This window comes from Parasteatoda tepidariorum, chromosome 1, assembly GCF_043381705.1.
Source record: "Parasteatoda tepidariorum isolate YZ-2023 chromosome 1, CAS_Ptep_4.0, whole genome shotgun sequence".
NCBI classification, from domain to species: Eukaryota; Metazoa; Arthropoda; class Arachnida; order Araneae; family Theridiidae; genus Parasteatoda; species Parasteatoda tepidariorum.
Genome location: NC_092204.1, coordinates 7,893,996 through 7,908,686, shown reverse-complemented (window position 1 = coordinate 7,908,686; position 14,691 = coordinate 7,893,996). Strand labels below are relative to the sequence as shown.

The following is a 14,691-nucleotide window of genomic DNA, read 5'->3' as shown; positions in this document are numbered from 1 at the left end:
ATCTATTTTACAATTTACTTTAAATATTTTTCAAAAACTGAAAATAATCTAAAATTTTAAATATGAAATCTTTATTCTAGACATTTATTTTAATGCAAACTGATGTATTATAATCTTTCTCAACAAACTTAAGTGTATAAATCTATCTACCAAACTAGAACCATTAAATACATTTAAAATCTGTATTTAGTATGCGTTTTTTAATTATTTTTAGATGTCTTGAAGTCTTAAACACTTATTTGTGTTTTGTAATTAAAAATTAATTTTTTTAAATATAACATTTTACATTCTAGTGTTAAATTTACAACTTACAATATTTTCTAATCCCATTTCTATGGGAACAAGTGGGTTATTTTCGTAAATATATTAATCAACATGATACATAAATAGCTAAAATGACGATTAGAGATGGAGTACACAAAGTTTTAAAAAGGGCCCCGGCAAAAATTTGAGCCCCAGGGCCCCGAAGGGTGAAGTAACGGCACTGCTCTTAACATCCTCACATGAAATAGTTAAACCTCGTAACCATAGTCATTGCCACTGCTCCAGACGAATGTCGAGGGTAGTTCTTTTCCATAGACAGATTATATGCCGGTCCCCCCTAAGGAGTTGGCACCGGCTGTGCGTGTAAAGAAAAGAATAACAACATTTAGGGGCACAGCAACAGAGGATTTTTCTGAAACGGATTTGCATCCACCTCTTTCCTCAACTGCTGGAGTTAGGGGAAAAGAAAGGGATAGTTTTCTCTTTTTATTTATGTTGCTCTGTTGCTGCATTTTCGCATTATTTATAAACAATACTATACTTTTTATCAATAATTTTTTTTGAGAATTCATTTATATCATCTATGTTGTTTAGTAAATCTGCCAGCACATTTTGAGATAGAACGAAAGAATAAAATTGTGATTGGTGGAAGGCAGCTTACCCAACAAAATTAACGGTGGAAATGTCTTTTAACGTCGAACAAGATTAACGCACACCCGATCGCTTGATTGGAGCAATAAATTCTTCCGCGAAAAAAACGAAACCAATCAGCAGGTTCTCTTTTTCTATCGATGTTGATGCAAGGTGCGTGTATTGCTTACAGTGAGAACGGTCCATAGCATTTCCCTTTTATTTTTCTCAATATGGCATCATCTATTTGCGGGAAAAATGAACCCTTTGTTGATTAATGCCGGTTTCTCTTAATGTTGTTGCATGGGGCCGTTCAAAAAGTACGTACACAAAAATGGAGAAATTTCAAACCCCTCCCCCCCCTTCGTACATTACCGTACATAAGGTCTTACTCCCCCCCCCCTTAGAGTATGTACATTTTATTAGTCTACCCCCCTTTTTCATAAAAATTAAAATAATTATGTTTTAAATAAAATTAAATATTTACTTAAGGAGTGTGTAGGATAAAGTCAAATTTAAATTTGGTGTATGTTTATAAAGTACGTACTTTGTATAAAACCTCCCCCCCTCCCCATCGTACAAAACCGTACATAATAGCAAATCCCCTCCCCCCCTTCGGGATGTACGTACTTTTTGAACGGCCCCCATTGACTTTGATTAGATTTGGATTTTGCTATTGTCCTCTTTTTGAAATTATATTTTTTAACTTTTCGAATTTAAATTTCTGCTGATAACTTTAGGAATATTGCTGTAATCTTCAATCTCTGTTAAGCAAATACTTTTCTGTCTAAAATGACTATCTGCGCGTCAATTTTTAATATGCCTACACCTCCTAACTTGATTTTTTTAAGTACTGTTTTTTTATTTCATATACGATACATTATTTGTATATACGAATGTTGTGCACAATATTGATTACTGTTCGCGCAAATTTTCATTTTTTAACTTGTAGTGAATTCAGTTTTCAAATGTTCATTTAATGTTTCTAAAATTTAAAATTTGCATGAGCATTAAGTGATAATTTTGTTCTGAAAAACTTTCATTCACGCTAGTTTTATCCAGTATTTCGGTGCAAATACCATGAGTTTAATAATAGATACCATTTAAGTTTAATTATAGATTTCAAAAGCAGCGTTCCTTTATTCTTTTTAAATTTAGTATCTTATACGAATAATTATTTAATATTATTCGCTTGATATTTTTTTTAAAAAAATATATAAAACATCTGAACAAAAATTAATATTTTGGTGGTCATATATAATTGTTGGAAGATAATCTTTGTATTTTATTTTTATTTGTGACTGGTTCATTCAAATTAATAGAACACGAATTACTTGATTTGATACAAAAAAAGGGTTTTCAAGGCAATGTTTCATTTAAGATGTGATGTTTTTAAAATCTGATTCTTGAATCTTGACTCCTGATGTTGAAGATTTTAACAAGAGAAATAACAAGAGGGAAATGTATATATAAATAAATGTTCGACTTCCAAAGTCAATTAATAGATAAAAAAAAGTTACTGTGAATGGAAGTTACATGAAACAATTTTTCTATTCAAAGTACTTTTAAAACTCATTAAATTTGTATTAATCAATATAAATAATGAAAAAAGATTTGTCTCATTTAAGAATAACTAAGAATAATTGTTTTTTAAGGTTTTCTTATCTACATTTATTTTTCAATTCTACATTTAGTCTTGATATTTAATTGACAAATTAGGTCTTTGTGTTTGCAAATTCATGAGGATGTTCAGCTTAAATAAAAAAGAATCCCAATTTAATTTATTCAGTTATTAGTTTTAATACTAATTATGCAACAATTTTAAGCGTAGGAATAATAAATACTTTTGTTAAAATATTGCAATTATATAATATTAAGCATTGTCAATACATTTTATCAGAGTTCTGATCAGTAAATGTGGAAAAAAAACTGATTAAAATAAATTAAAAATGTCGATTTTATTTTAGTTATTTAAAAAGAAACTTGATTTTTTTTCTCTATATATATATTGAGCATTGTCAATACATTTTATCTGGGGTCTGATTAGTAAATGTGAAGATATAAATAAAAAAAAATGTCAATTTTATTTATTTTTTTTAAAAAAAAATCATGATTTTTGCTAACTTTGAGCATATGTATAATATTAAGTATTGTCAAAAATTTAACAGAGCTATGGTTAAATGTAAAAAAAAGGGAAAAAAAATCTTAAATAAAGAAATATCCAATTTATTTACTTATTTTATTATTATTTTTTTTTAAATCATGGTTGTTGCCTACCATGAGTAAAATTAGATGTAGTATTCTAAAATCTACATCTAATTTAACATCTAAAGTACTTTTTTTTCCAGAAAGGAAGAGAAAAAATATTGTTTTTAAATGCAGGAGGATATAATTAATTTATATTGGAAGTATAATTTTAACTAACATTTTATTAGTATTTTTTAGTTGAAATGATTAGATCGACACACCTAGTGGTCCAAATAAAATTTAGTGGTCCTAGATGTGACCCAGCGGCCTTTTACTATCCTGTTCTCCTATTTGGCATTTTCTAAAAAAAAATTGATTATTGATTTTTTTAGTTCAGGTAAATAATTTTTAAAGAAATAAAAACTTGCATCATTATTGGGACAAACTACAGTTAAGAGGAAATTTTCCAAAAAATAGAGTGAGGTTGTAAATTAGTGTCTTGGACCAATGCACCATGCTTAGTTTCGAGCCTTGGTTTTATCACCTTTGGTGCCTTATCCAGCTTCAAATTGATCAGCACCTTTGTGTCAGAGAAGTAAAAGCTGTTTCTTTCACAAAAGTTACATTGTCACCTTCTAAATATTGTAAATTTTTAACCCCTACAACCCCTTTGTCAGGCAACTGGCTATTGGAGGATTAGTTTACTTTTTTCTGTGTCTCAAAAGTGATTTTTGTTCTAACTTATGTATTTGAAATTTAATTCTAAATTGTTTTTATTTATTTTTCAGATTTTGTTCCTTAATCCTTCATCTGTATGTGGGGGTGGGATGTAAGCTATGTATGGCCACTATTGGAAGGTGTCGTTACTCAACCATCCCGATCCCTTGATTCTTGGCAGCTGGTGATGGGAAATCCCCATGAAGCAGCTCAGCGTGTGACTGAATCCGGAGAATCCTCTACTAGGACAGAATCCTCTAGGGCCCCTCCAGTACCACCACGAGTTGAACCACCACCTTATGAAAGTGTTGCAAATGATCCCAGTATTTCAAGTCCTATAGTGAACAGTGTTATTAATACCCACAGGAACTCATCTGTGTCGACATCCGATGTGCATAGAAATGCTCGATCGAGTCGCACGCCACGAACTAGAAACAGTGTTACCAATAATAATGTGACTTCGCAAAGATTGAGGCCACAAAAATGGCCTCATAAAGCTTCTTCAATGTTTGCTTGTCTTTGTTGTGTTATAAGTGTCAGCAATGTGAGCAGGTTCTCCATGCTTGTGAATGTATATAAAGGTAATATTTGTAGACGGAATTATCATTCTACTACTCTATTTACAGGGTATCTGCGCACCTGGAAAGTCATGAGAAACCGTGGAAATTCACAAATTTCGGTATTGAACAAAATTTGTCACAAAATGTCATGATTTTAACTATTTAAAAAAAAAATCATGGGAAGTCATGGGTTTAGGTTACCGAAAAATCTTAATTTTTAAAATGGATCCCCCCCCCAATTTCATGGTGTTCCGAATATCTGAATTTGTAACAAAAGCTCCCCCCCCCTCACAGTCATATTTTATTAAAATGTAAATTTTTTTTATCATGTTCTTTAAAAATTATGGTGTTCTTTCAAAAGATGAAAGAAAAAACATTATTTCTAGAGCAAATTATCTTTTAAGCTTCTGTGATTTCAGAATTTTTATTACTTATTTATTTTATTTTATCAATTTAATACTCTAGCTGAAGCAAGCCAGTTCTTGGCGAGTTTTTTAAATTCTGAAATGAGAATAGGAAAATCAGGAGTATTTCTTTCCTTTCCGATAAAAAAGAAAAGTATCTTTATAATATAATTTTGCAGAAAAAAAGAAAAAAAATTATTTGCTTTTGTATTTTTTTCAGCTACTTCACTGCTTCTACTCTTTCTTTACTCTGTTTTTTAAATTTAAAATCTATAATATGAAGATGCAGAGTATAATAGTTTTGGTTATACCTATCATTTAAATTAATGTTATTATATAATGCTTTTTTAAATTTATTGCTGTGTTTTTGTCGGAGAAAATTGTAACTTCGTTAAGTCATGAAAAATTCTTGGAATTAGGCATGAATTTGAAAATCTAAAATGTAGCAGATACCCTGTATTTATTACAGGTTTATATGTGAATCATTTAATCGGGGACTGACAGAAGTTGTAAAATTTTAGGAGAAACGGAAAAATTCCTTGGATCTATCTTTAGGAGTGACTGTCGCATTTGATGCAAAATTAGAAACTAGTTTCTCATGGACAAATTTGCCTATTTTTTAATAATTGGGTCATATGTGTGTCTTTTCACAGCAAAGGAGCTATATATTCCTTTAAAAAATCAAATTGAGTTAGAATTTTAAGTAGATTGTAAATCTTTTAAATTGTTATTCTTATAAAATAAACTCTAAAGCAGTAGATAAATTAACTTTCCTTTAATACAAGCATTAAATAGATGATAAGCCTTTTTTTTTAAGTTTTAGCATTCAATTACAATATATCAATTGATTCAATTTTAAAACAATAAAAAAGAATTAGTTTTGATTTTTTTTCCCTAGGGAATCTTCCTGCATATAATAAATAATGAGTCGTAGAATAATATGTCGAAAAGGTTAGTCACCGAGGTAATTTCTCAAGGTGACCTGGTATCTGGGATTCATTGGTTTGTGTATATTACAGGATCTGAATGATATGTTCAAAATTCAAAAAAAAAATTTTTTTTGAAAGATAATTTCCTATANAATTCTTTTGAAAGATAATTTCCTATATTTGTAAGGGCATAAATTGTTGGTTTTTTTTAGTAGTGATATCAAACATGAATGAATCATTTTTCTTTAGTTTGATTTTTAAATTTTCTTATTAAAACGCATTACTAATTATTAAAAAGCTACTTTTTTCTTATAAATTTTTTTTTTAATTTGAAGTATTTATGTAACTGTTATAGTGTCCCTACTTTATCTTGAACTTGTATTTAGTTTCAGAATGTATTTGTGTGAAAAACTGCAGTATACATGAAAGAATTTAAAAGTTGTTAATTCTATTACATTAGTAAGAATTTTCTTAGTCTCATATTACTAATATATATTCTTTGATATTGATAATATATATTTTTATTATATTGGTCTCATATTACTAATTTAAATTTATGTAATTTTAATTGAAAATTAAATTGAGGCATAAAGAAAACAATGAATAAATTTTGTCTTTTATATTCAAAGTGTAATGTTTTTAATTATAAAAATTTAAACTCATTTCTGTATAAATTATGCTACCTAAAAAAATTTGACCAAGATTTAATAATTTAACATGATATGCATTTAATAATTCAACACAGAGAAAAATTTTTTAGAAATCTTAATTCTACCCATAAAATTAATTTTTCTTCTGCTAAATGTTTGCAAAAAGTTTAATTTTTCTTAACTTAGCTGAAATGAAATCGATGGTGATTTATTTAAATTTTCTTTACCTGTTTAAAATATTAAGGGAGACTTTTAGAGATTTCTTATTAGTGAGAGAAACAGATACCCACTGTTCCCAATGCCAGTGTTATTTTTTGTGATTTCATTAATTTGATTTTACGATAACATAATAAATTTTTTTTTTCAGGATGTTTCATATTTCAGTTCCTCCTCCTATCCATCTTAATTGGTATTCCTATCCTCTACATGCAGATGTCTCTTGGTCAATATCTAGGAGCAGGAATGCTAGACATGTGGTACATATCGCCAGCTTTTAAAGGTAAAGGTTTTCGTGCCAAATAATTTTTATATATTAGTCTTACTTAGCCCCTGAGAAAAGACTGAATTTGTTTCTTGTTAGCAACCAAAATACTCCAGTTGTATTAAAAAACAAAAATTAAAAAATAATAAATAATTAAAAGCAACAAAAGACATTAAGTTGTACCTAACTAATCATTCAGTTAATGAAACACTTAGTAGTGTGCGAGAAATAGGTGACTAGCATTAAAAATTGATGCACACTTCATTCTTGGATATCTTTATTGTATTTGCATATTTATCCATGGTGCATTTTTAAAAAGTGCTTAAAGGTGCTTATTTTTGATTTTCGCTTTTTAAAAGCCCTTAAAGGTGCTTTTTTCGTTGGGTGGTTTTAAAAAGTGTTTGATTTTCCCTTTCCGGAAATGAGATTTTTTTTACCTTGTTGATTTTCGCCACGTATTATGCAAAGGCGTGCTTTTCACATTGTTCGATTCAACGTTTTCACAATTCATTCAACCACAACCCATTCATCCATAACCATTGATCCATAGCGTATGAAAGCACCATTCATTTTGCATGTTTGATTAAATACTTGCGAGTCCGCATCTGCGTCTACTCTACTGAGCTGGGTTCGATGAGATTATTGCATTCTCATGTGCAACTCTGCTGCGTTTTGCAAGATATTCTCAATTTCAGGCTTCATTTTCCACCCTCTGATATTGAATCGAAAAATCTCAATCATTTTATAATGGCTAATATAATCAAGAAAGTAGTGTTTTGTCAGAAACTAGTTATTCTATCATGATCATGTAAAGTCTTTGAAAATTATTTTGCATTTTGTTAACGTACATAGTGCTTAAAAATATTTTTAAGTGCTTAAAAAGGTGCTTATTTTTGTTGAAAGATTTGGCTGCGCACCATGAGTCAATTTTAGTTGTTTAAATTCTTTCAGTTTTTTTTTAGTTAAAAATTCCTTTAATTATTAAAACTGCATAAATTGTCTCCTGGATATGGAATCCTATATTGTACAGTACAGTTTATCAAATGTCATTTATTACTTGGCTTGTTTTTTGTAAAATTAAGTATGTGACATGAATAATTGTTATTAATTTGAGATGATTTAATATTATTAATAATGTTTTAATTATTAGCACGTTTTTTAAAATTTATTTAATTTTTTTCTTATAGGATTGGGTTTTGCTATGATGTATCTCTACATTATGTTGGGAATATACAATGCTGTTCCTTTGTCCTGGTTGTTTATTTACTTCAAAGATTCCTTCATTACTCTCAAAGACTCTTATAAGTGGGGGAAATGCCATTTAAGTTTTGGAAGAAATAGTAACTACTCTTATTTTTTTATATGATCTGTTACCTTTTGAATGTTAAATTTAAAAATTTACTTCAAAGATTCCTTCATTACTCTCAAAGACTCTTATAAGTGAGAGAAATGCTTTTTAAATTTTGGAAGAAATAGTAACTACTTTTACTTTTTATTTAATCTGTTACTTTTTGAATGTTAAATTTTAAAATTTACTTCAAAGATTCCTTCATTACTCTCAAAGACTTATAAGTGGGGGAAATGCCATGTAAGTTTTGGAAGAAATAGTAACTACTCTTATTTTTTTTTTATTTGATCTGTTACCTTTTGAATGTAAAATTTAATTTCTTACTGAAAAAAACTTGCTTGCAATAAAATTTTTCTCGCCTTTTATTTCTAATTCAAAAGTTTATTTTTGACAAAACATGTATCTATTTTGAATAATAATAATTTAATAAAGTTAGAGACTGATTTGGCTCAAAATTATTTAGTTTTAAATACCAAAAAAATTTTATGTTATAATTTAGGGACATTAACTTTTTTTAAAATTTTCAATAGCATTTGTTTCTCTTGTAAGAGAAAGAAATGCCATTTAAAGTTCTGGTAAAGGGAGTAATTAGTTTTACCGATAATGATTATTTTATGAATTTATAGCCTGTTTGAGGTATATAAACATTGTTTTTCTGCATTGTTTTGCTTTGTGGTATGATATTAAAGTATTTTGTCATTAACATTTACTTATTGTACTTATTATATTTTGAAGTAGTGTTTTAATTTTTGTTTTGTTGAACTGAATATTTAGTTTTGTGTCCTAATTATTGGAGTAATATTAATATATATATATGACAGGAGTATATAACCTTTTTTTTTTTTTTTTTTTTTTTTTAAAGATGGTCATTGTAAAATATAATTTTTTGAAAAATACAGTAAATCTTTGTTATCTTTTTATTTTATATCAGTTGAGAATAACTTTACTATTTTCTAGAAAAGTTTGCTTGCAATAAAATTGAATTATTGCAAATTTTGATTTTTTATCATATTTAAACTATTTGTATTGTCTGTTTTGAATAACTGTTAAATCCTTTAAATGTTAAACATGTTTTGATGAAAATGTTTGATTTTTTTTTTAAAATTTAGCAATTTAATTTGGATTTTTTTGATGCTCAAATTTACAATTTGGAATTTTAATGATTTTAAAAAAGTTAATGAGAACAATCATCAACTACTTTTATGTAAGTTGTAATGTAGTTTTTTAATATTTTCTTCGGTCAAAGGTTAGGTTGGGTCACGCATCGATTGTTCAAGGGCTCCTTTTTGGCGTTAGCTACAGATTGTATACTCCTGTTATATGGAAGTTTATTTTGACCCTTATGTACTAAAAAACATTAATTAATTACATCTGCAGTTTTAAGTACAACAACAACTGGTTCACCTTTACATTCGCTTGAAAGCACTATGGCTAGTTTATAATTTTAACTGTAAATAATTTAGTATAGTATATCACTATAAAAAACATTGTGACTCTGCAAATATTGTAAAAAAAAAAAAAAAATTAACAATTATTAAGTATCACAAAAATTCTACATTAAGAATTTTTTTGTCTATTAAAAGCATGTTGTAATATCTTAAAATTTTTTTTTCTCTCAAAAATTAAAATCTTTTCATAGCTAAGATTTGGATTTCTTTTCAATTTTTATAGTTATTGGCTGTATTCTTTCTTTTGAACTGTTATAAACCATTCGAGGTTTGGTTGTATAATTTTGTGTTAAGCCGCTAGTTAGCTTTGATACAGACTATCTTTTTTAAATAATGATTGAGAAAAAGTAACATTTGTTGAGCTACATTTTGCATTTGAACCAATCGATTGCAATTTCAGAGAAATAGAGTTAGATTGAGGACTTTGTCACAGGCTCATGAGAGAACTCTCGCAATCTTGAGAGGAAGATTCTCGGATAAATTTTTAGTGGCTTTTGTGACAATGGAGTTTGTAGAACTATCGGACTCTGAACTTTAACAGACATTCTGAAGTATCATAAGGTCCAATGTATGAAATGGGCTGGACACATTTTAAGAATGAATGATGATCGAACGACGAAAAAAATCTTTCAGGCAAGGCCAATAGGAGCTAGAAGAAGATGCAGACCCAAATTGAGGTGGTCAGATTGTCTCTAAAGTGACTTTGCCTCAATTAATGCCCGAGACTAGATGGCTGTGGCACGCAAGAAGAACTGGTCTCGTCTTCTTGAGAAAGCCAGGGCCCATCAAGGACTGTGGAGCTATTGATGAATGAAAGAATGAATAGTTAGACAGTGAACATAGTTTAATTATAATTTATTTATATTGAAACCATTTTTAAAAACCAAATAAATAAAATATCTATATATTTGGATGCTTCATATTTAAAGCAATAGTAAGTAATTTTTTATATGATCTAAAGTCAATAAGATTTCTTAAAGCTGAAATTTCTTAAATGTTACTGTAAAGTAGTTTACAATGAAAAAATCTTAGTTTTAATGGTGAAAAAAAAATGGAATTTAATTATTATTCAAAAATTGATTTAAAATTTTATAGAATTGTAAAAATTCTTGAATGATTTATTTTGATTATATTTTTAGGCTGTTTACGAGCTTTAAATACATCTTCAGCTGATTTCTATGGCTGGTCTGTTTCATCCTATTTCCAGTAAGTTTAGTTATTTTTAATCCTTTTACTATCAATAGACTTCCCTAATTTTATATTAAAATTTTCTTTCAGAGCAGTAATTATCCTATAATTAATATTTAAAAACCATTGCATTAAAAAACCAAGATAAAAAAACCAATTTCCCTATGGAGAGAGCTTGTAAGTGTATGCCAAAATGATGCCAAGTTTTCGTATATTAACATTCGATAATTTTTGAAGCTACATTGCACAAACTTCTTTTTGCTTGCTTGTTCTCTTAAGGGTTGTTAAGGGCATGTCAGCATAAGACATGTCAATTTTAGTGATCCAATCAAATCCAATGTTTTTGCAACATCGTATATATATTTTTTTTCAAGAACAAATGTTTTTCTTATTTATCGAAATATATCGCCATATCTAGGATTCCAGTAAGACTTCAAAACTATAAACCTTTTTTGATAATTCTGCGATATAAATTGTAAATTATAGCATGACTTAAATTTCTGCTTAACTTGTTTAACTTTTAAAAGCTTTTACATTGTTTTGAAAGCATATTTTTATAAATTGATGATGAAATAAAACGGAACTATATACAGTTGCGGATGGTTACGTAAATCCTGCACCGCAATGATCTTTTTCTTATTTATCGAAATATTTTGCCATATCTAGGATTCCAGTAAGACTTCGAAACTATAAGCCTTTTTTTGATAATTCTGCTATATAAATTGTAAATGATAGCATGACTTAAATTTCTGCTTAACTTGTTTAACTTTTAAAAGCTTTTACATTGTTTTGAAAGCATATTTTTATAATTTGATGAAGAAATAAAACGGAACTATATGCAGTTGCGGATGATTACTTAAATCCTGTACCGCAATGGTCGTAACTTGCAACAGAATCTAGACATGTTAATGCTAGACTGTAATAGTCCATTTTATTGGTATCATGAATTTGTTTGTTGGTTTTGTAATGTAATAAGTATAAGTTTAAATCTAAAATTAGTCATACATTACAGCTAAATTATATCTCAAGATTTCCAGAAAAATGTTAAAAAAGTTTTAATAAATCTTACATTATAAAAAATTATATTAGTGGAAAATATTATTAAATAAATAAATATTAAAAGATTTTTTTTAATTTGGTCGATCTTAAAAAAGTTTAGATCTTTGGTTTTGTGGAACCCGTTTTTGGTGACGTGTTCTCATACATTTAACTTATGTTGTTAATTGTTGTTAATCCGCGCAATCTAGTCTGGTCTAGTCTGCTCACACATAGCCCTTGACATCTCTTATCTGTAATACGAGAGCAATTAAGCTTTTATTAGAGACAGTTATGTTGTATTACTTTTGTTGGTTGTTTTTTTACTCTGTTTGCTAGATTGCAATGTGTCGGATAATTTTAATATGTTTTTAATTAGATCATTTACCATGGAAGCTTTTTTGTTTCAATGAAAGTTAATATTTAATTGCATTGACATTCTTGCATTGCGACTATTTCGGCGACTGTCAAAAATTGAATTTAATATTTTATGTTGCGTTTTTAAGTTATATTTCTTTATTACTTTAGTGGAAGAGTTCTTGGGAGAAAAGCAGGAGAATATCAAATTGGGGAGCTGAAGTTTGAAGTCGCATTTAATTTGTGTTTAGTATGGATTATAATATTCATTTGTTTGAGTCGTGGTTCAAAGACGTTTGGAAAAGTAAGGATTTTATAATTTTTCTTGTTTAAGTTTAATAACATATAATTATAAATTTAAAAATAAATTGTAAATGAAAAAATTAATTAAAAATTTAATTTTTTTAAATATTTAAAAAATTAAATCAATTTAACAAATTAAAAAAAAAAATTAAATTAGTGTGGATTAAAAATTAAAGATGTCTGAAGCCTGGATTAAATTTGGAATTTTTTGAACATGTAACCACAGAAGTGTAAATGATTAATTGTTTTGTTATATGTAAATATGCTATATTATTGAAAACAAATGAGTGCTTGTATCTAACAAAGGTGACCCTGGCTTGCGTTTTAACAATGATTGTGTGTTTCATGTACTTCAATTGTTGTTAGGAACATAATTCTGGCCTCATGTTCTGTGTTCCGATAACAAAGATCTTTTAAGTTTAAATTTTTTTCTAATTTTTCGATTTAAACTTTTTTTTTTACTAAAGAAATTTTCCAGAATTTCGACTCGGGCTCACAATCACCCCTGAGTTGTGACAATTTTTGAAAATATTTAATTCCTTTACCTTATTTATGTGTTGATATTTTAATATAATTTTCAATTTTCACAAATTAAATTTTCACAAAATAGGTACCTCTTAAAAAAAGCCTTGACAGACCCCTGAATAAACAAAATGAGTTAAAATTTTAAATTGTTTCAGTAAGATCTGTGATGCAGTAGTTTATTAACCACTCTTGTTTAAAAAGTGACGAAATCTTTTAGGTTGTTTATGTATTTGGTTTGCTCCCAATTGCCCTGCTGCTGATGGTGACTTTGCGTATGGGACAGCAATGGGGTGATGGAATTACAGATCTCTTGTCATTACGCTGGAGAGGGGTTTTATTAGATCCTTCAGTATGTGTTTCTTTATATTTTTATTTTACGAACTTTCATAACTTTTTTATGCCTATTCATTTTTGTACTTCAGTGGACATTTTTAATATTGAAATGTTTTTAACTTTCTATGATTCCGATTACATTCTATTGCTCATCAAATATTCCTAACAAACACAGTAAAGGGAGTGCAAAAAATAAATTGTGACACTTAATTATCCAGCATGAAAACAAAAATAACATACTAGATTTATACATTAAAAATTATAATGTACATATTAATAGATGAAGAGGCTGAGAGTTCATATTTTAAATAGGGACTTAGTAAAAAAAGACTCAGAATTTTAGGAGTTCTGGGTCCTGAGCTTTTTAATGTCTGGTGGAATAACTGAGCATCTTTATCAGTTTCTTTGATGTATGTTTTTAATATTTAAGTTCAGCTGTGTAGTTTTAGTATTTTTTTAAAAAAATTTAATAAAGCTACGCAAGTTAAACTAAATTTCAATGTCATTTTTTTTTAAAATCTCATTTTTAATTAAATTCAATAAGCAGATTTTTTTAATGTAAAATTGTACCCAACAGAAATGGTACTTCTATTAAACTTAACTGTTCTGTAGAGAACAGTGTTCTTCGTAATCTGGAATTTATATTTTATTTAATCATTAATAGTGTTTTATTGGCACTTTTCATACTTGAGACAGTGATTACACTAATTTATACTAAGTAATGCATATTCTAAAAATATTGATTATAAATATTCAAATAGACAGTCATGCTATAGCAGAATATGAATTTATGTCTACACTTTCATAATACTGAAAAATGTGTGTTGGGGACAGTGATGATATTTTACCTATGTTTTATTTTTAAAAAAAATGTGATTTAAGTACAAGATGTGTCTAATGTATATTTTTTCTACTCCTTTTGAGTATTTTAAGCAAAACATACCATTAAATAAAAATAAAAATTTTAATTCAAAATATTCTTCAAGGATGCAAAGATTAACAAAGTGAGAAAATAACCTTTATTTTTTTTATTTATTTTTCCTGTTAAACAATAAATATATATTTGTTTATTTGAAAATTTACCAAATATTATATAAATTATATCAAATGTATAGTTGTTAAAAGTGATTTCTAATAACTTTTTCTAGGCATGGTGGCTTGCTGCAAGAGAAGCTTTTATTACTTGGGGACTGTTTGGGACAGTTGCTTTGCATATTTGTAGTCATAACAAAGCTACTACTAATGTTACAAAGTGAGTATTACAAAGTGACTGCTTACAGACATGTGATTTTTTAGTATTTTTACTGAATTCACAATTAGAATGATGCTCAG

General features: G+C 27.9%; 1 protein-coding gene across 10 annotated transcripts in view; it reads left to right on the top strand.

The window, feature by feature from the left end:
- LOC107447362 (sodium-dependent transporter bedraggled) overlaps positions 1-14,691 on the top strand; it is a 113,053-nt gene that overhangs the window by 77,503 nt on the left and 20,859 nt on the right. For 8 of the 10 annotated variants that reach the window (XM_071184970.1, XM_043041206.2, XM_071185108.1 and 5 more), the window contains exons 2-8: positions 3,870-4,379; positions 6,709-6,840; positions 8,010-8,162; positions 10,758-10,824; positions 12,370-12,502; positions 13,244-13,375; positions 14,508-14,611. In XM_071184970.1, coding sequence (XP_071041071.1) covers positions 3,896-4,379; positions 6,709-6,840; positions 8,010-8,162; positions 10,758-10,824; positions 12,370-12,502; positions 13,244-13,375; positions 14,508-14,611 — 1,205 coding nt within the window. In that variant the 5' untranslated portion in view covers positions 3,870-3,895. Of the gene's footprint in view, positions 1-1,111; positions 1,190-1,545; positions 1,745-3,869; positions 4,380-6,708; positions 6,841-8,009; positions 8,163-10,757; positions 10,825-12,369; positions 12,503-13,243; positions 13,376-14,507; positions 14,612-14,691 lie in introns of those variants that run through there. The other 2 variants (XM_043041209.2, XM_043041204.2) reach the window with 2 other exon arrangements.